This window comes from Moschus berezovskii, chromosome 17 (assembly GCF_049115385.1).
Source record: "Moschus berezovskii isolate FMDL1 chromosome 17, NW_MosBer_1.0, whole genome shotgun sequence".
Taxonomy (NCBI): domain Eukaryota; kingdom Metazoa; phylum Chordata; class Mammalia; order Artiodactyla; family Moschidae; genus Moschus; species Moschus berezovskii.
Genome location: NC_142476.1, coordinates 34,986,597 through 35,008,128, shown reverse-complemented (window position 1 = coordinate 35,008,128; position 21,532 = coordinate 34,986,597). Strand labels below are relative to the sequence as shown.

Sequence of the window (21,532 nt, the reverse complement as noted above, 5' to 3'; positions counted from 1 at the left end):
GATCTATGTTGTACAATAAAAAATTCTCCTTCTAAAAAAAAAGAAAAAAGTATTTTTGATACAGTTCAAACTTATCTTAAAACTCTTGAAAATTAAATGTGGTACAAGAGGTTGTAGCACTTTAACAGTAGAAATGCTAAAGCCACTAACAGAAGAACAAAGGACAGAAGATTCCGATGTGCCTTTAGACATAGGGAAGGTATTAGGAAGAAAGAAAAAGAGAAAGGACAAGTACTGTCCCCCAGATTAAAACAAACAATTTTAGACATATTCTGACTTTAAATGGAAGGAATTAAAAGCAAATATTATAAGCCTAGAAGAAAAAGTAGACTTTAATTTAAATGGAAGGAATTAAAAGCAAATATTATAAGCCTAGAAGAAAAAGTAGACTTTAAGAACCTACTTTGGAGGTTATCCTATGAACTATAATATGCACCCTTTCTAATATTAATTAGTTCTTTTGGCCACCGTCCCTGACAAGGCAAGGGCTTGAGACACTTTAATCACATTTATTCTTCCAACTTATTATTGTCAAATACTTAATTCTATGTGTGTATTATGTCCAACAGACATCATTGCTTTATACAGTCAACATGCATTTTGATTTACTGCATATTTACCAATTCTATTGCTTTCCATTCCTTTCTGCAACTCTGACCTTCCATCTTCTGCATTTTTTTTCCTTCTGCCTTAAGAATATCCTTTAAGATTTTCTTTAGTGTAGAAAATTTTCTGCTGGTGGCAAATGCTTCACTCTTATTTATCTAAAAAAGTCTTCATTTACTGGATATGGAATGCTAGATTGGCAGGTATTTTTCCTTCACACACTGAAGATCTGGCTCCACTATCTTTTGATTTCTATTGTTTCATTGAGAAGTTGTCAATCCAATCAATTACCCATTCTTTGAAGACAGTTTTTCTCTGCTTTCTTTTAAGAATCTCCCATTGTATTTTTTTCAGCAGTTTTAATAAGATGTGTCCCACCACCAGCAAGGGTCACAGGATCAGACACAGTAAGTTTTAAATCTAGCACTTCATTAGCTTTATAGAAGGATATAAGATAGGATATTCAGTGTGCACAGCATCTTCAAAACCATGCATAGCTTCTTGGATCTCTCCCCAAACCACAGAAAGTGAGCACAGCTGCCAAGGACAGCTGAGATGCAGCTGGTTCACTTCAACACAGAGAGGTACCTTGGTTTCCTGCCAGTCTTATATTGTTCACACTGCACAGATGTAAGGCCAGTATGTCAACTCACAGTTCTCTCAGTTCAGAAGCAATGTGACAGGTGAGGTTTCACAGTAAAATTAAGAGAAAACTAGCTCCTAACACATAGCATTCCCCATTTGTCTCAATACAGTTTATTTCCACAGCAAAGTGCTATGAGAATGTGGACCCAAGGTCAGATTTTCACGCAGGTCTATGTATGCTCAGGGTCCAGATCTGATATTAAATCTCTACTCACAATGTAGGTTTCAAGTCATTTATTCTCTGGGGTATGAAAGTTTACCGAATCTCTGCCTTAATGTCTTTCATCAATGATGTCAAGCTTTATCAACAATAATCCTTTCTAATATCTGCTTTGGGGCTTCCCACATAGCACAGTGGTGAATAATCCACCTGTCAATGTAGGAGATGCAAGAGATGTGGGTTTGAATCCTGGGTGGGGAAGATCCCTTGGAGGAGGAAATGGCAAGCCACTCCAGTATTCTTGTCTGGAAAGTTCCATGGGCAGGAGCCTAGCGGGCTGCAGTCAACGAGGTCACAGAGTCCGACATGACAGTGTCAACTTTCTTACTTCAACTTCTACCTCCTTTTTTTTCCATCATTTTTTGTCTCTCCATGCTTACTTTTGTATATTTTCTTCTAACTATACTACAAGTTCATTACTTCTCTTTTCAACTGTGTCTCATCTTCCACTCAACCCATCCACTAAGTTCCTAATTTTGGTAATTATATTTCCTTAGTTCTAGAATTTTCATTTTAAAAATACTTTTTATTTCCCAATTGAAATTTTCAACCTTGTCTTTCATTTTGTCAGTATGGTTATTTTCAGGCTATGTCTGATAATACCCAAAGTTGCTGTGATTTTGTTTCTATTGTCTAATACTTACACTAAATTTATTCATGTCATGTTGCCTTTCCTATGTCTGTTTACTTTTTTGGTGCCTAGTTATTATATTTGCAATTTTGAAAAAAATATTCTTAGGTGATCTTCTTTTGAAGGCCTTCTTGTAGAGAGGATTTAATTTTACATCCTGTGAACCCCAGCAATCCATGATAACCTCAATTTATTCAGGATTGATGTGACCTGAAACTGAATTTCAAAATCAGTGGGGGGTTATCTTTGACTAGTTTACTGTAGACTAGAGCCCTTTGGGTACCAAGACCAAAGTGAGTTCACCCATATGGTGGTGAGCACTAGACTGCATTCCCTGTGATCCCATGAAGCTACCATAAGTATTCTCAAACATTCCACCAAAACTGGCAAATGCTCCCAGCGGAGAAAGAATATTCAAAACCCAGGCTCACATTCCTAAACTGCTAATTCTTTTCTGTCTTGTCTATTTTCTAATGACTTAAAACAGGTTTTGGCTTTAAAATACATACATTTGGTCTAACTTTTCTAGTTTTACTTAGAAGAAGGGTTGGTCCAAATCATCTTGTCTGCCACTACCAATACTGATAGCTTGAATACATCTATTTAAACTGTACAAGAAGTCAGAAGTCTTAAAGTACCTATCAAGTAGAATTCTTGTGTCAAAAATAAAACTAAGTAAATACCTAAAAAGTTATTAAAAAAAAGAGACATTAACAGATGACTAACATTTACAAAATCAAGACAATAAAAACAATACTTCTTCATATAACTTAGGAGAAAGCTTGTACTTTAAAATGCATAACTGAATGATAGGTTTGAGGAAACTTTTTTGGACAACCTGGAAATTCAACTTTCTTGTTAAGAAATCAAATGTTTAAATATTCTCATATAAATGTATTTTATACAAGAAATTCTGCCCTGAAATAGTACTTAACTAGTATGCATATAGGTCACTCTCCTTTATCTACATCAGACTTTTTCGTCCTAATACAATACCAGGTTCAGCTGAATGTTTATTTAGCCTATACTGCAAGTGATTAAAAAGGGAAATGAGACACAGTATGTTTCCTGGATAAATTTCCAGTCCTGTAGGAGAGATACAGAGATAATCTGATAATGATATAACAGAGGTATGCATATGATGCTATGGGTACACAGGAGATACATCATGTCAGTATGATGTAACATTTCAATTACTGTCCTTTAGTGACAATTCAGTTACTACTTTCTAAAATGTCTGTTTCCTTTGGTGATGTAATACTAAGCAAAAAAGAAAATATATGCAACAATTTATATTTTAAACTTAAAAGGCTCACCTGTGAATATATAAACACGATGCATCATATGAGACACCAAGGTGGAAAAACTGATACAAAAACTCACCCCATCTGGAAGCGCCCTCCAGCACACAGCACTAACAAATTCATTTGTGTCATCTTCTTTTCGGTCTTTGTCCAGAACACTTTTGACTGTGTCAAACTTAAAAGTTAGCAAAGTCTTAGAAAGTCCTTTATAGTACAGGTAAAGAGAGTTGTTCTCGCTTCCTAAAAAAAAAGAGTTAATAATTATTTTAAAATATCTTTTTTTGTTTAGAATGGGAGAACTTAGTATTAGGACTTCACATTCATAAGTTAACTATTACTCAACATTTAAATTCAGAGACTAATAATCTTTTATGGTAAAATATGAAAGACCAGAGCACAGGACTTCTTGGGAATCATGTGAAAAAAGGATTCCTAGGAAAAAACGTATATTTTCCTAACCTAAAGACATTATCATTGTCAAATGATTTAACAATATTGATATAAAAATCATTTTTAGCAGAGGTCTAGAGAAGAACCAGAAATTTGTTATTACAGTATAATCTTAAAGTGCATTTAAAAAGATTTCTGTCTAGAGGGGGGAAAAAAGTTGCAGGACTTATAAAGGGAGATTTTAATAATCTGCAAAACTTATTTCCCATTTCCTAACAAAAGATGAGTGTTCTACAAACCTTTAGTTTGAACAATCTGTCAAAGTAAGAGATTTGTTTTGACAAGGTTCAGGTTCATATACATGTATAGTATTCTTGCCTGGAGAATCCCAGGGACAGAGGAGCCTGGGATCCTCTGCGATCTATGGGGTCGCACAGAGTCGGACACGACTGAAGCGACTTAGCAGCAGCAGTAGCAGAGATAGTTAATTTTACTGAATAAAGGCCAAGTCATTTAAAAGTACTGATGGAAGTTCATATACTCAGGAATCAAATGTATTAAAGCATTTCAACAGTACCAAATTTGATTTTCATATTTCTAATTTAAATTTGTACAAATTATCAACAATGAGAGTCCCAGAATAACAGATCGAGACTACCCAAACAGACTGCTTATTGAAGGGAACATTACATAGGGGGAAATGAACATCAGACTTAAGAACACAACTGTCTCCAAAATTAAGATATCAGCAGAAATGTCTTCTCATAATACAGTTAACAACCTTACGCTGTTTCACATGGTTGGGGCTTGTGCTCAGTGAAGGAGAGAAGGACTAATGCTTTTTCTAATCCAAACAAAATTCAGCATGCTACCTTCTGAATGTACAGGTCATTTCCTGAGTTGGTATGTCGTCTATTCCACTGAATGCAATTTTGGTGACATACCTATTTAAAAGTTCCAGAGAAAGTAGTTTCACTTACCACAAGCTATATAATCTCCATTGGAAGCAAGGCCTACAAAGTTTTTTTCATTGATATGACCCTTGAAGGAGCGTAGGCAGTATGGTTTCCCTACATTCCACAGCTTTAGCTGGCTGTCTGTTGAACTGAGAGAAACACGAAAAGTTAGAACACCTCTAAGATTTCATGACATGAAACTCATCACTACTGCTAATCAGAGGCAATCCAGTTTGGTGGTAGGGAAAGCAGACTCTGGAGCCAGACTGTCTGAGTCAGAATGCTCAGTATGCTATTATTTGCTTTTGACCTTAGGAAAGTTAATATAAACTCTTTGGCCTCAATTTTTTTCATCAGTTAAATATGAAATATAATGATTCCTATTTTACATGATTAGACAAATCCTAGAAGAGACTGAAAAAAAATTAATTTATTTAAATGTTTTCAACAGTCCCTGGGCACATAGCAAGTATAACCATTAGCCATCAATACCACCATACAACCACCATCAAACAATAAGAAAGCTCTGTTGGGAGTTGTGTTCCCAATTTCAGTTGATTAATTTTTTCAACTGTTCTATTATATTAGTATATTAAATATACACTATTTTCACAGGTGAGTTGCGCATACAGGCAAGGAATACTATGAATGTTTGGTCTATACAGTTTACCTTACTAATATGCAAATGCAGCTGTTATTCAAAAAATAATTGAATACAAAAATCAGTGCTAATCCTATCATGCAAAGACAGTCTGAGGATTTGAATAAAATACTCAATACTTCTGACTTTTTATTATAAAAATTGAATCATACAGCACATTATTTTGCCAAGTGCCTCTTCCTTATCCAACAATTTGTTTCACATTTTATGTGAAATAAACATATTTCTCTATTAATGACTATACAGTAAATCATCTTTTCTCTAACAGTTACAGAATAGGGCACCATGCTAAATGTTTGACATACAATATTTTATTCAAAGATTCACAACGTATAAGTAGTATTCTCAGTTCCATTTCAGAGGTGAGGAAACAAATATCGAAGGTTAAGAATATTTTAAGGTACCACTGCTAGTAAATAGTAGAGCCAAGACTGAAACTCTTATTTCACAGGCCACATTCCAAACTTCCAAAACTCTACTGCTTCTCATTATTTTTCAACATAGCATTTATTCTCAGACATTTATGTTGTTTTTTGGTTTTGGGGTTTTTTTGGCCATGCCACGAGGCTTGCGATAATCTTAGTTCCCCGACCAGTGATCGAACCTGGGCCCTGGCAGTGGAAGCGCAGAGCTATAACCACTGGAGCACCAGGGAATTTCTGACATTTATGTTGTTTAAAAATTTTTTTTTTCTGCTCAACAATGTTACATTGATAATTCCTTTATGTGTGTGTGTGTGTGTGTGTGTATGTGTGCATACAGTCAAAGAATTCAGAGGTTGCAGCAACATGTATGCATAGGATTGTTTTAATATTACTTTTGTCATATTTCCAAATATACTTGTGGGTAAACTCGTCTCACATACTTCTAAACACCAAATATGTTCAAGAGGAAAATCATCATGATTTATAAACACCATAAAGGAGAAAAGACTGGTGAATATATATACCACAAGTCTACATTAAAAAAGGTCGACTAAGATTTCGAATTTATACAGTTAAGCATACATACACTTCAACTTCCTGGCTTCCCTGGTGGCTCAGACAGTAAAGAATCTGCCAATCTGCCTGCAATGCGGAGACCTGGGTTCAATCCCAGGGTAGGGAAGATCCCTTGGAGAAGGAAATGGCTACCCACTCCAGTATTCTCTCTTGCCTGGAAAATCCGATGGACAGAGGAGCCTGGTGGGCTATAGTTCATCGGGTCGCAAAGAGTTGCACATGACTGAGCAACTAACACTTCACTTCTTACTTCAACTAGTTGAAAACAAACTAACTGATTCAACACTTATAAGTCTGAAATTTAAGAAAAAATATTTTTGCCATATAATATATCGTCCATATTTGAACCTGAATAAAGTTTTCATTATTTACTGCCCATTATTACTCCTAAAGAAGAGAGACTTTTCGACTGGTCAACACTTTTAATATACATTTGTGAACTAATTTTCTATGTTAACTCCCCTTAGAAATTCAGCTCTCATTTTCTCTTTTCCCTTTTATCTTTTTTTAAAATAGCAATCAAATTACCTTGTTAAATCAACTCAAATTATCAAGTTCTTATCTAGAGCAACCAGTATGGAGACATGTGGTGGGAGATCCCAAGTATAAGGCCCTGGTGTTAATAATCTCCCAGGATATATTAGAAACTATGCGAAAGAAAGAAAACAGTGTATGATTAAGCTTGAGAAGAAATAATATATATGAAAAGAGGAGACCGAGAATTGGCTTTTACTAGGGTAATACAAAGTAAAGAGAACGATAAAATGCTTAATAGAAAGAAGGGACTGTCCCTGTTAGTAAAAAAGCTTAATCAGCGGTATTTTAGCAACTGGGATGTATTTTTCTGGTTGACACCTTTTTTACCTTCAACAAAATAAAAGATAACTAAAATGCTGTGATTCATGGGGTCACAAAGAGTCGGACACGACTGAGCGACTGAACTGAACTGACCTGATGGCTCTCTAGTTCAGAAGGCTTCTTAAAGAATATTTGTCAGGTATAAGCAGTCATATTTACAAAGTTCTCTTCAAAATATATTTAAAACTCACCATGAAATCATAGGGAGATCAAGGAACAGGGAATCATAAAAGTCAATCAAATATTGCTTTAAACCCAAAATTATACTACTGTATCACAATACAGGTAATATATAAAAACATATTAGTGCTCTTCAGTAAATGAAACACTTCTCATTATTATATTGTATCAGCTGTTGTTTCTCTTTAAGGAGCAGCAGCTGAAATTCAGTCTGAAGTTCAACTGTTTAAGGGGGCAACTTTAAAAAATATAGCATCATCTGGATTTTCTTCACAAATAACATATAAAAGAGAGCAATACAGACTAAAATACCACATGTATTTTAAGTAAACAAGTTATAAAATTCTACTATTTTAAGAAAAAGTGCATATACCACAGTGTTGCTCTTCACAAAACCCATGGTGACATTACAACCAGTAAATGATGACATGTTAAACTCAATTTCTGAAAAGAGTAATACTTACGCAGAGACAATTTCCTCACCACTCACAAACTTTGCATAAGAGACGGCTTTTCGGTGTCCTTTGAATACCATGATTGGCTGTTTAGTGTTACGAAGATCATAGTAGTGAACACAGTGATCTACAAGAAAAACAAACAGAAAAGGAAAAAAAATGCAGTAAACGAAGAAATGGAAAGCAAAGCTAATTTTAACTGGTTTGAGGGTTTTTCATCAAATGTTTCAGAAACAATATCCAACCTATAATACTCAGAAAACTAAGGGTAATGACTCATTTTCAAAGATAAGCAAATACAGGAAGTTTTGTTTTGCAGCTAGGAGAATATGGTTAGCACAAAACAGTGTATACACATATGCCAATGTGAGTCTGAAAGGGAGATCCACTGGTATTTCTTGAGATCCTGGCCCCAGAAATAGTATTGAGAGTTACAAAACACTGGAAAAAATTTAATGTATCCTTATATTCTGATGGCTTTAGAAAAGTAATTAAACATTTTGGGCTTCAAGTTAAACAAAATGCAATACAATTTTGCTTCTCACATTTGCTTTTTAAAATATACTTTCTTGAGACACATTTTCCATATGGTAAAAATATACTCACTGCAAGTATATGATTCAATGATTTTTACTAACTTTACCCAGCGGTGCAAGCATCATCATAAATCAGTTTTAGAACATTTTCTTCATTCCAATAAGACCCCTCACGCATATTTACCACCCACTACCCTAGACAACTGCTATATTTTACCTCTATAAATTTGCCTTTTCTGAAAACTTTTATACAAATGGAATCATACTATATGTAACTTTTATGTATGGATGGTTTCTTTACCTAATGTTTCTACAGTCCATCCACATGTTTAAATGTGTTAGCAGTTCATTCTTTTCTGTTGCTAAATAGTATCCACTGTGTGACTATATCTGGAGAAGGAAATGGCAACCCACTCCAGTGTTCTTGCCTGGAGAATCCCAGGGACGGGGGAGCCTGGTGGGCTTCCGTCTATGGGGTCGCACAGAGTCGGACACGACTGAAGTGACTTAGCAGCAGCAGTGTGACTATATCACAGCTTGTCCACCCACTCACCAGTTTATGGATATCTGTTTCAAATTTTTGGTTATTGTGAATAATGTTGCTATTAAATACTCACATTCACATCTTTGTATGGACATTTATTTAGGTCTTAGGCAAATACCTGAAAAGTGCAAATACTGTATCATGTTACAATCTTGTGTTTAACTCTGAGAAACTGACAAACAGTGCGGGATGTCATTTCACACTCTCACCAACAGTACATGATGGTTCCAATCCCATTATCGAGTTCTTTGAAACTTTTGGATACCCATCAGAAATGTGTTTTGCAAATATTTTCAACAATTCTGTTGTTTATCTTTTTAGATAAGTACAGAAGTTTTTGTACTTTGATAAGTTTTTAACTTTATAAGGTCCAGTTTATCTTTTTTTATAGAACACTCAGTATTCTAAATATAAAAACTGACTAATCCAAGTTCTTAAAGATTTTTCTGTTTTTTTTTCTAAGTTTTATTGTTTAGGTTCTTACATTTAAATCTGTGATCAATTTTAAGTTAATTTCTGTGTATGGTGTGAAGTAAAGGCCTTAGTAAATCTTTTTGCATGTGGATGGATATGAATCCAGTTGTCCCAGTATCATTTGAGACAGACTACTTTTCCCCCAATGAATTGCTTGGCACCTTTACTGAAAATGAATGGACTATAAATAAGGATTTATTTCTGGATTCTTAATGCTTAATCAATTGATCCATACATATCTACTCTTCTGCTAGTACAACAATGTCTTAATAACTAGAGATTTATAATTCTGAAATAGGGAAGAAAAATTCCTCAAACCTTATTCCTTCTCAAAATTGTTTTGGTAGTTTCTGGTCTTTTCCATTTTGAGGTTATCTTACTTTGAGTTCATTGAGCTTCCTGGATGTGTAAAGTGATGTTTATTAAGCAATTGGGAAAGATCTAGGCTATTCTTCCCTAAAATTTTTCCTGGCTCTTTCTCTCACCTTATATTCTGTGAGTCTGCACTGTATGTATTGGTATGCTTGATAGTGTCTCACAGGTTTCTGAAGCTTCATTCATTTTTCTCCCTATTTCTTAGACTGAATAATCACTACTGTTCTGCATCTTGAGTTCACTGATTCTTTTGCCAGCTCAAATTTGCTCATGAGTCCCTCCAGTTATTTTTTCTTTTCAGTTACTACACTTTTCAACTACAGAGTTCTGATTTGCTTTTTATTTCTATTTTTAATACTATTTGAAAAGATATATTTGTCATATTTCCCCTTAACTCCTTAATTATGGTTTAATTCATTGAATATTATCTATAAAAGCTGACTAGTCTCTATCTAGTAAGCCCAACATATGGGATAGTTTTTATTGACTGAATATTTCCTGCTTTTTGGTGTATATCATAAACTTTTTGGTTAAAAACTAGACATTTCAGAGAAATGGATAAAGAAGATGTGGTACAAATATACAATGGAATATTACTCAAGCCATTAAAAAGAATGAAATAACGCCAGGTGCAGCAACATGGATGGACCTAGAGACTGTCATACTGCGTGAAGTCCAAGTCAGACGGAGGAGAGAAATTGTATGACATCCTTTAGATGTGGAATCTAAAAAGAAATGATACAAATGAACTTACTTATAAAACAGACCCACAGACTTTGAGACTTATGATTGCTGGGGGGAATAATGGGGAGATGGGATAGTTAGGGAGTTTGGGATGGACATGTATACACTGCTATATTTAAAATGGGCAATAAGGACCTCCTGAATTGCACAGGGAACTCTGCTCAATGTTATGTGGCAGCCTGGATGGGAGGGGACCTGGGGGGACTATGGCTTCACCGTGAATGATGACTGCAGCCATGAAATTAAAAGGCACTTGCTCATTGGAAGGAAAGCTATGACAAAACTAGACAGTATATTAAAAAGTAGAGACATCACTTTGCCGACAGAGGTCCGCATAGTCAAAGCTATGGTTTTTCCAGTAGTCAGATATGGATGTGAGAGTTAGACCATAAAGAAGGTTGAGCACCAAAGAACTGATGTTTTCTAACTGTGGTGCTGGAGAACACTCTTGAGAAAACCTTCGACTGCAAGGAGATCAAATCAATCAATACTAATGGAAACCAGCCCGGAATATTCATTGGAAGGACTGATGCTGAAGCTCCAATACGTTGGCCACCTGATGTGAAGAGCTGACTCACTGGAAAAGAATCTGAAGCTGGGAAGGACTGAAGGCAAAAGGAGAAGGGTGAGGCAGAGGATGAGATGGTTAGGTAGCGTCACTGACTCAATGGATACGAATTTGAGCAAACTCCAGGAGATAGTGAAGGACAGAGAAGCCTGACGTGCTGTAGTCCATGGGGTCACAAAGAGTTGGACATGACTTAGCAATTGAACAACAACAATGTTGTTGGCTGAGTCCCTTCACTGTTCACTTGACACTATCACAACATTGTTAATCAGCTATACCTCAATACAAAATTAAAAACTAAAAAAACAAAAAAACCCTGGACATTTCAGATAGCAAAATGTGACAATTCCAGAATCAGTTCCTGCTGTCCCTCTCCCAGGGTTATTGTGGCTGGGCTTTTGTGGATGGTGTTATTTATCTGTTCAGTGACTTTTCCAGAACTAAATTGTAGAGAGTCTGTAATTCCTGCTGTATAGAACCACTGAAGTCTCTGATCAGTTCTGCTGTCTTTTTTTTAAACCTAGCAGAGTAAAGGCTGCTACTGGGTCACTTAGAGAAGTCACAAGATTTCCTTGAATGGTTTGGGTCAGTGTCTTCTGCCCTTTGCCTAGGGGATCTCTGTGTGTAGTACGACATGCTTTCAAATCTCAGGCAACTTACATATGTGTCTTACCCTTGACTTCTAGCTTATATAGAGCCTTACGGTCAGCCAGAGGTAAGAGACCAGATCTCTCTGCAGTTTTTCTGAGAGAGGACGCTGGCCTGGACATGCAAAATGCATTCTCATCCCAGGAACATGTGAGAGAGTTTTCAGAGAGTTGTGGCCCTTTGCCCAGATCTTCCTTTCAAATCTTTGACAGGGCTCTTGTTTGTCCCACCTGGTGTCACAGCCTGCAGTGGTTGTGGGACAGTATCTGATTGTTTTCAACAACACCCTGGAGTCCAGGCCTTTTCCCATGGAGACTCTGAATCAGGTCACACAGAAACAACATCTTGCCAATGGAGCTTTCTCTAGTGAGTTTACGTCAGGCCAAATAGTGACAATGACCTGGAAATGAGGATTTTTGAGAAGTTCCAAAACTAGTTTTGGCCCCAGTGTTGACAACAATGTTGCTGGTTTTCAAAGCTTTCATAACCATAATGTTCATTTTTAAAAATTTTCCAGTATTTCTGTTGCTTATATGGAAGAGTATCTCCACATACCACTTTATGTTTATCATTGTAATTAAGTGATCACCTCAAATGACAGCATTCAGCTTATACTATGGAAGTACAAATGTATAGCTGTAGTTTGTTTGGCATGTGCTACAGTAAAAATAGAAGAAAAAAAATTCTGGCTTCATTTGCTGTGTTTATGTTATATTTATTGGTAAAAAAGATTAAACTTTTCTTTTGCAGTAAATAATTCAAAACCGAAAAACATTTTAGTAAAATAAGTCTTTAATATCTTGTTATTTTGAAAAAAAGATACTATAAAACAGCATACTACAGTATAGTGAAATAATACTTCATTCTCAAGCTAATAGGCAAAACAGGGTGTAATATGTAAAGGACATTGGGGTGTAAGTAAAGGTTATGTCATTGTGTACTGCAAAAAGATTTTTCAGTAGTGGGAATGAGAAAAGTAGTGTGGTGACTTGAGTATAAAATGGCAGATGTTTCTGTAGACATGGCAGCCTCAAAAGAAACCCTACACAGTGTGGACAAGTCTGAGAATTAAAAATTCCAGAAGGATACAGTCACAGGAGTTCTCCATAATTTTGTCAGAAGCTCCATCAGGTTGTTCCAGGTAGAGCACAAAGGATTTTTAGAGTAGAGAAGATCCTCAGCACGATACTATCATGATGAAAGGCATGCAAGCATGCCAAGTCACTTCAGTAGTGTCCAACTCTCTGTGACCCCATGGATTATAGCCCACCAGGCTCCCTCGTCCACTGGATCTTCTAGGCAAGAATACTGGAGTGAGTGTCATGTCCTCCTCCAGGGGACCTTCCAGACCAACCCAGGGATTGAACCTATGTCTCATTTAATGTCTCCTGTGCTGGCAGGTGGGTTCTTTAGCACTAGGGCCACCCGAGAAGCCCATTATGATGAATGTATTTGTCCAAATCCATAGAATATTAACACCACAAGTGAACTCGTGATTATGATGCGTCGATATATGTTCATCAGTTGTAACAGACACACCATTCTGGAGAGAGATGTTGATACTGGGAGACTCTACATGAGTAGGGACAGAAGGCACAGGGGAATTCTCTTTATCTCCCTCTCAATATTGCTGTGAACCTAAAACTATACACACACCAAAAAAAGTCTAAAAAGACCCAGAAATCTCAGCATCTGTTATGTGTACTTTCCCAAATTAAAAACAAAAATCTCAGTTAAGAAAAGGTAGCAGAAACATTTATCATAAAGTCTTCCCCAAGCTAACTTGCTTAGAACCCCAGAATATAAAACAGATTGAATTAAGAGCTGCTTTGGCTAGAGCCCAAGGAGGAGCAGGGAGCCCTTTTCCCAACCTCTTCTCTCCCTACATTTGGCTTTCTTCCTACCTGCCAACTCTTGAGAAATCTAAAGGATAGAATTTGAAAAATATCAACTGTATTACTGATTACTGTGAATAAAGTCAGTTATTTTTTTCTAAATTTATCTCTTTCTATGCTAGGGAGAGAGTATATTAATGAATTTTATATGTTAATTCCAAAATTTATGGGCAAATAAAAACTTTTACAAATCATTACTATGACTGAGACTTGGGCCTCAAAATCATTGTGGACGGTGACCGTAACCATGAAATTAAAAGATGCTTGCTCCTTGGAAGGAAAGCTATGACAAACCTAGACAGTGTATTAAAAAAAGAGACATCACTTTGCTGACAAAGGTCTGTATAGTCAAAACTTCAGTTTTTCCAGTACTCATGTACAGATGTGAGAGCTGGACCATAAAGAAGGCTGAGAACCAAAGAATTGATGCTTTCAAATTGTGGTGCTGGGGAAGACTCTTGAGAGTCCCTTGACTGCAAAGAGATACAACCAGTTAATCCTAAAGGAAATCAACCCTGAATATTCATTGGAAGGACTGGTACTGAAGCTGAGGCTCCCAATATTTTGGCCACCTGATGTGAAGAGCTAACTCACTGGAAAAGACCCCAATGCTGGGAAACACTGAGGGCAGGAGAAGTGGGTGACTGAGGAAGAGATGGTTGTATGGCATCACTGACTCAATGGATGTGAGTCTGAGCAAACTCCAGGAGATAGTGAAGGGCAGGACCCTGGCACCCTGGAGTCCATGGGGCTGCAAAGAGTCGGACAGGACTGAGCAACTGAACAGCAACATGATTTGTTGGTTTTAACTGCCTCTGGTGGAAGAAAATGTGTTTTCCCTAAATTCTTTCCCCTGAAAGTGTTTCTCAGACCGGCAACAGGGAAAATAGTGTTTAAATCTTCATACTCACTAATAGGACCCAGTACAATGCTCTATGCATAGATATTAGTGGCTAAATAATGGAAAACAAAAATATTTATATCAGATACAGAAAAGTTTTAAAATTCGTTTCTGTTATTTGAATTCATTTGAAAGTATACAAAACAAATTACTTGTGGAATATAGTTTTATTATTATACTACTATAATAGGGCACAGCACACAATCTAGAATATTCAGTGGCTTATAAGATACTAAATAAACACAAAATGCTAGCAAACTTCCTGCTTTCACAGTTTCCCTGCTTTGGAATCAGTTTCTGTGCAATAAACTGTTAAACTTTTATAAAATTATTCAAACATCATAAATCTAAATTCAGAGACAATGCCCTGCAAATCTTAATGGCTTTAGAAACACAAAATCAGCATTGCCACAACAGAAATAAATGGAGTAGTAATCTATTTCCTAGAGTGCTAAGTTTGCACACAGCCAAATAAACACTTGCAAAAATATGTGTTTAATCTTTGAGAATGAATTTGCTTCAGTCTTCACTGATCTGCTTTACTTCAATCTCTTTTCAAACACTTTTGCTTTAAGGAATCAATGTAAACAAAGCTTAAGTAATAACTAATAAACACTGGGAATAATTCAAACTATTTTCATTACTAGAAAGGCAGTAAAGCCAAAGTAAAAATAAACCATGTGGACATGTAAAAATTGTAAATAAATCTACTGATTTATTTCAAATATCTAGAAAATAGTTGTCTAAATTAGTGATAGTAGGAAAGAACAAAAAAAGCCTAGACGGGGTTCTTATACAGCATTTAGCTGATAATTTTTAAATTTTTAATAAAATAACCCAATCAGGGGATTTGGTTTTTCAAATGGTAAATTCAATCTGTTTCAATTTACAGATTAGTGATCAGATTAGTGATCTGATTAGTCAAATTTTTGGATTAACTCACATCATTATTTAGTTTTTTACTTTTTTTATCCTCGCTTTTTCTGTGGTTCATTTCCTGCCTTGTAGAGTTCTTCTTAATACAAACTGAGTTTTCTCTCATTGTAGGTTTGAAAGTAGAGTTTCTACTTGTATTCTTTAATGATTTAAAATTTGAGAATACAGGCATGTCTTTAAGGACAAAGGTAATTAATATTGTTACACAGATTATATAAAAACCTTACATTGTTTCCATTTCATGAATATGCCTCCAAAACCTGGGTTACATTTTTATTGTCCAAATTTTTATTTCCACCTTTTTAAAACCCCCAAACTAGTCTTGTTTTTCTATTATTGTTGCTGTTGTTTTATATACTCAATACTAGCTAAGACTTACCCACATTTATGAATATCTTTGCTCACAAGATTTCATTCCTTACATTTTATTCAATTCTTCATTTAATTCTCTTTTTTTATTACTCTGTGGTGGGGTAGGAAGACACATGCCATACCATGAAGGCAGTGGTTAGAATTCTCGGGGAGTCAATTCCTCTCCACCACTCAGAGCCCAGGCTAAGACAAAGTTTCTAGAACTGTCACCGTGCAAATAGGCACACTCCAGGTACACACTTCCCAGGTCCACACCATCTGTTCCCTCCCCACTAACTCCTCAATATCCAGGCCAGCGACTTCCCATCACCAGCAGGGACAGAACTTCAGCTCTCATGTTTACTTCTCTAGTTTTTATATTCTGCTTTGTTTGTGACCCTTCACTATTTCAATCCTCTGTAAGCTATGTATCTAAAAGAGTATTTTATATATTTTACCTAAAGTAGTGTTTAAAATATAAATGTTCATTGACAGAGGATTTCAGTTTATCTAGTCTATCACACTGTTAGAAATGAAGCAGGTTTCAAAATAAAAGACTGAGTGTGTAAGGGCTCAGCTCTGTCCTACTCTGTGCCACCCTTTGGACTGTAGTTCCTCTGCCATGTGATTTATTAGGCAAGAATACTGTAGCAGAGCCTTTTCCTCTGCCAGGTGATCTTCCTGACCCACGGACTGAATTCCTGTCTCCTGCCCTGCAGGAGGATTCTTTACCACTGAGCCATTAGAAAGCCCCAAAATGTTATGCATGTCAGGTAACTACTTTTATAGTGTATTTCACATTGTCCCTCCACTTCCAGAGGCACTTTCATCCAACCCAGAGTATTTTTATTAATATAAAGTATATTTCTGTATTAAGTGTCTTTATATATTAGTAATATGGTAAATTCCATGCAAGAAAAAGATGGAAAAATGAATCCAAAATTGAGAATTTAACTACAAAAGATAATGTAGATTTGGAGTTCAATCTATTTAATGACCTTTATGGGGTCGCACAGAGTCGGACACGACTGAAGCGACTTAGCAGCAGCATGCTGTTTTTAAAAAGTCATAATGAATCATATTATCTCAATAATAATAGTTCATAAGAAATAATAACAGTTCATAAGAAAAAACAATTTGGTTTTTCTCTTTTACTAGACAGATTTGGTCCTTACGTTTTGCTAAATGCTGTTAAAACAGAGACAATATTTTAATACAGTGAGGTTGATCGCCGAAGAATCGATGCTTTTGAACTGTGGTGTTGGAGGAGACTCTTGAGAGTCCCTTATACTGCAAGGAGATCCAACCAGTCCATTCTAAAGGAGATCAGTCCTGGATGTTCATTGGAGGGAATGATGCTAAAGCTGAAACTGCAATACTTTGGTCACCTCATGCGACGGGTTAACTCACTGGAAAAGACTCTGATGCTGGGAAGGGTTGGGGGCGGGAAGAAAAGGGGACGACCGAGAATGGGATGGCTGGATGGCATCACCGACTCTGTGGACATGGGTTTGAGTGTACTCCGGGAGTTGGTGATGGACAGGGAGGCCTGGCGTGCTGTGGTTCATGGGGTCGCAGAGAGTCGGACACGACTGAGCGACTGAACTGAACTGAACTGAACTGAGGTTCATCCAACAAAGCTTTCTTACTATGACATATAAAAGGTCTTCATTATTTAGCCTTTATCTGCATTTCCATATTCTTGCTTCACCAGTTCAGGAACCGGTAAATATTTTTAGCAAGAATAGTTATTCCTGTCCCAGGAGAAGTCAGAGGGGTACACATGAAAATGATCTGAGGAGCAGTTTTGAAATGCAAATGCTTGCTCTCCTCTCTTCAGAGTCTAATTCAGGAGGTCTATAATAGGGCCCAGACATGAATAATGCTTCAGCTTCTTAAAAAAGACTGATACATTTCAGATCTTAAAAACACTATTTTAATACTATTTTTTACAACATATTATATGACTTATTTGCTTGTCTACCTGTGATTTCCTGAATTTTAGGATTATTTTTTACTTTAATTTTTTATTTTATAGATGATAACAAAGTTATTTTAAAAAATAAGTGTTCCCCTGCCTTGTGACCTCAGCTCTTTGAGGGGATCAGGAAAAGTTACAATTTTGTTTCCCATACAGTGTTATTTGCTTTTAAGATGAAGGTAACATTTTCCGGTAGCTTTCTATACTCTAAGCCAGAGTGCTATGTTTTGACAATATTTCCTCATCACATCTATAGAGCACACATTCTTGCATACTTGTAAGAAAACTACACTGACTTGGCCTGGTGTAGTGTTCCTTCTCATTCACACCAACCTACCAGAGTAATAGCTCAGTCTTTCCTTATTCACTTTGCAGTAGCATCTATTAAGTATCTTGGCTAGAAAATTTTAATATGTAGAAAAATCTAATATATTGGCAATCTTGGTCTCACAATCGGTTGTCTCTGTGATGTCAATATCACTATATACCCAGTTAGGAATAAAGTCTGATAAAATGACTCATAAAAAGAATAAATATAGGGAAGTCAATTCTAAGCTGATAGAAGACAAATAATTTATTATTATGGCAGAAGAACTGATAACAAGAATTGAAGAATGAACTGGTGGTGATAAAAAGAAATCAGGAAAAGTATATGTAGAACTGTGGGGAAGAGACTCAAGCATGGGCTTGAGAGCCACGGGTAAAGGCAGCCTAACACACAGGGCTAGAGGAAAACAGGAGAAGGAGGAGGAACAGGACGCAGGGAGAAGGAGAAGCGCACTGACGAAGAAAGGAAGTAGGCTGGGAAGGGAGGAGAGAGGAAAGGAGAAACACAAGAGTGAAAGATCAGGGAGGAAGGGCAGGGCAGAAAAGGGAAAGATGGAGGGGCAGAAGAAAGAGGAAGGAGGAAGGAGATAAAAGAGAGGGAGAGAAAAGGAAGGAAAAGAAGGAAGGGGAGCTGAGCGGGAGCACTAGAGAACATGAACACGCAAGAGGCAACACGTTCACAGGCAAGGAAAAATTTTCTCCGATTCTGAACTACAACCACAGACAGTTCTGTAATGGCAGAGTGTTCTTTTCACACTCGTGTGAACTTATGAAGAAATTCACACCTTACTAAAACTCCTTCATTTATATCATAAAAATACATATTTCTTAACAACTACAAATGCTTTTTTTATTTAACGTTGTGTGATAACTCATTTAAAGACTAACTGAACAATTAGCTTCCCTGGTGGCTCAGAGAGGAAAGAATCTGCCTGCAATGCAGGAGACCTGGGTTTGATCCCTGGGTTGGGAAGATCCTTGCCAGGAGAATTCCATGGAGTGAGGAGCCTGGTGGATTACAGTGCACGGGGTTGCAAAGAGTTGGACACAACTGAGTGACTTTCATGTCACTTTTCAATCTAACAATTCTAAAGCATTTAGCACTTGTTTTTAGACAGGTAATAGACTGAAGCGACTTAGCAGCAGCAGCAGCAATGAGTTAATAGCTACTCATAGCTGACTACAACTATCTACGTACATCTGTCCTAAAATTAACTAACCAAGTAGACTTCTGTTTCCTAAATGAATACTGAAAAACTATAGCCTCATAAATTTTAAAATCAATGTCTAAAATTTTTCATCATAAATTTTCAAGAGCTGCCATTTACAACATATTCAAATAACATTTTAAAATATGAATTAAGTATATATAATGAAATCTAAACATCACAATAGCTTGATGTTGGACATCATCCATTAAAAATATACATAAACAAATTATTAATAATGGAAAACTTTATGTAACCTTTTCCTTGAATTTTGTTTCATTTCCCTTGCAAAATAAAATGTATCCAATTGATTTTATACTGTCTTTTTAGACTGTCTTAGCATTCTCTCCTTTGACAAAGAAAAATGTACACAGTACAATACAAACATTAATTTTCTGTGACCAAAATGCTCTAATTGTAAGACATTTTTTCCACTTGAGTTACTATTAAAGTTATCAGTAAACAATTGATAAAAAACAATAAATTTTGATAATTACTAAACAAAAGCAGTATTTTACTAGGGCTTCCCAGGTGGCACAGTGGTAAGAAACCACCTGCTAATGCAGGGAATGCAAGACATGTGGGTTTGATCCCTGGTTTGGAAAGATCCCCAGGAGTAGGAAATGGCAACCTGCTCCTGCTTTCTTTCCTGGAAAATTCCATGGACAGAGAAGCCTCGTGGGCTACAGGCCACGGGTTCACCAAAGAGCTGCACACGACTGAGTGAGTGAGCACACAGCATACAACACTTTATTAGAAACGCATGTCTTCTGTAGCACAGCCTCTCCCTCTTTTTTGTCCTGATAACTACAAATGAGTTTACTTACTCTTAGAATTCCATTCTTATTGTTGGTATTAATTTTATTCCTATAGTTTCATTTATATATTTATACAGATACAGTCATAAAAAATGGAAAATGTCATACATAGTAATGTCATTCAGTTTTTTAAATCCCACGTCTGTGCCCCAAGTCACACAGTCATCTATTATTAAAAATATTTTGAATGATTTGACATCTTGATTGGACTGTGCCTTAAATTTTTATTTAACACAAGGAACTAGAATCCTCTATCATGTTACCTAGTAATTGAGAGTATTTTACAAATCACAGTTTTTGCAAAGTAATAAAATGGTTTTAACAACATCAAACCAATGTACAGAAACACAATACCTTATCCCAAGCACTTGGGACAGATAAGCTTCATAATTCTAAACTTTTCACTTTTTGAAAGGAAATATGAAACACTCCAAATAAGGGTTTTGTCTGCACTCTAATCAAATACATTCATATTTCTACTGGAAAACTTGTGAACAATTACATGTAAAAGATAAGCAGATATCTAATCAAGCCATCAAATGAAATGAGTTTTTGGTATTCAGAACTTTCAAGACTTTCAAATTGCAGATAATGGACCATTGACCAGTATTAATTATATCTGTTTATTATCCAACTGAAGTTAGAAGATCTACATCAATATTTGGTGCTCATGGCTTCTTTGATTTGCTCCCAGAACTTGAAAATAAGGAACAATGTATACACTTTTTGACAAAATTCAAGAAAGAAGTCCTTTAAAGAAAAAATAAAAAAAAACTTCACACACTTTCACTCACACACTTCACACACTCAAGAAATATCTAAATTAAAAGAATTAAAACAAAATACAAAATTACTTTTTCTAACACAATGTTTCACTCTTAACAAATATTTTTAAGACAAAGGATGACAGCAAGTTACTCACTAACAACATTTAGAAGAAAGAGTCCTTTGTTAGATAATCCTGAGGTTTTTACAACCTGGCAAAATGTATCAGCTTAAGACTCATAATAATGAGTATGCCTTTCTTTTGTAAAACAGAAAAAAGCTATTATAAAAGTTGGAGAAGATAAGGAGGCCCTGGCACAGTATATCAGGCTTCACTGCCAGGCATATCAGCTTATATATGAACTTTGAGGATCTACATACATCCTGAATACCTTCTACATAAACCCTGAATACTTCCAGTGTCCCATCGGGGTTTTCTTACTTCAGTTTGCAGACCTTTGCTTCAGATTGCATGTCACATACTTAAGTATGCATTTTTACATGTGAAGATTATAAAGCATACGCACAAAGCTAGTAGAGTATTTTTATGTAAA

General features: G+C 36.1%; 1 protein-coding gene across 5 annotated transcripts in view; it reads right to left on the bottom strand.

Moving 5' to 3' along the window:
• COP1 (COP1 E3 ubiquitin ligase) overlaps positions 1 to 21,532 on the bottom strand; it is a 221,298-nt gene that overhangs the window by 45,671 nt on the left and 154,095 nt on the right. For all 5 annotated transcript variants that reach the window (XM_055419200.2, XM_055419203.2, XM_055419202.2 and 2 more), the window contains 3 exons: positions 7,917 to 8,034; positions 4,777 to 4,901; positions 3,486 to 3,646 (listed from right to left, as the gene is read on the bottom strand). In XM_055419200.2, coding sequence (XP_055275175.1) covers positions 3,486 to 3,646; positions 4,777 to 4,901; positions 7,917 to 8,034 — 404 coding nt within the window. The remainder of the gene's footprint in view (positions 1 to 3,485; positions 3,647 to 4,776; positions 4,902 to 7,916; positions 8,035 to 21,532) is intronic.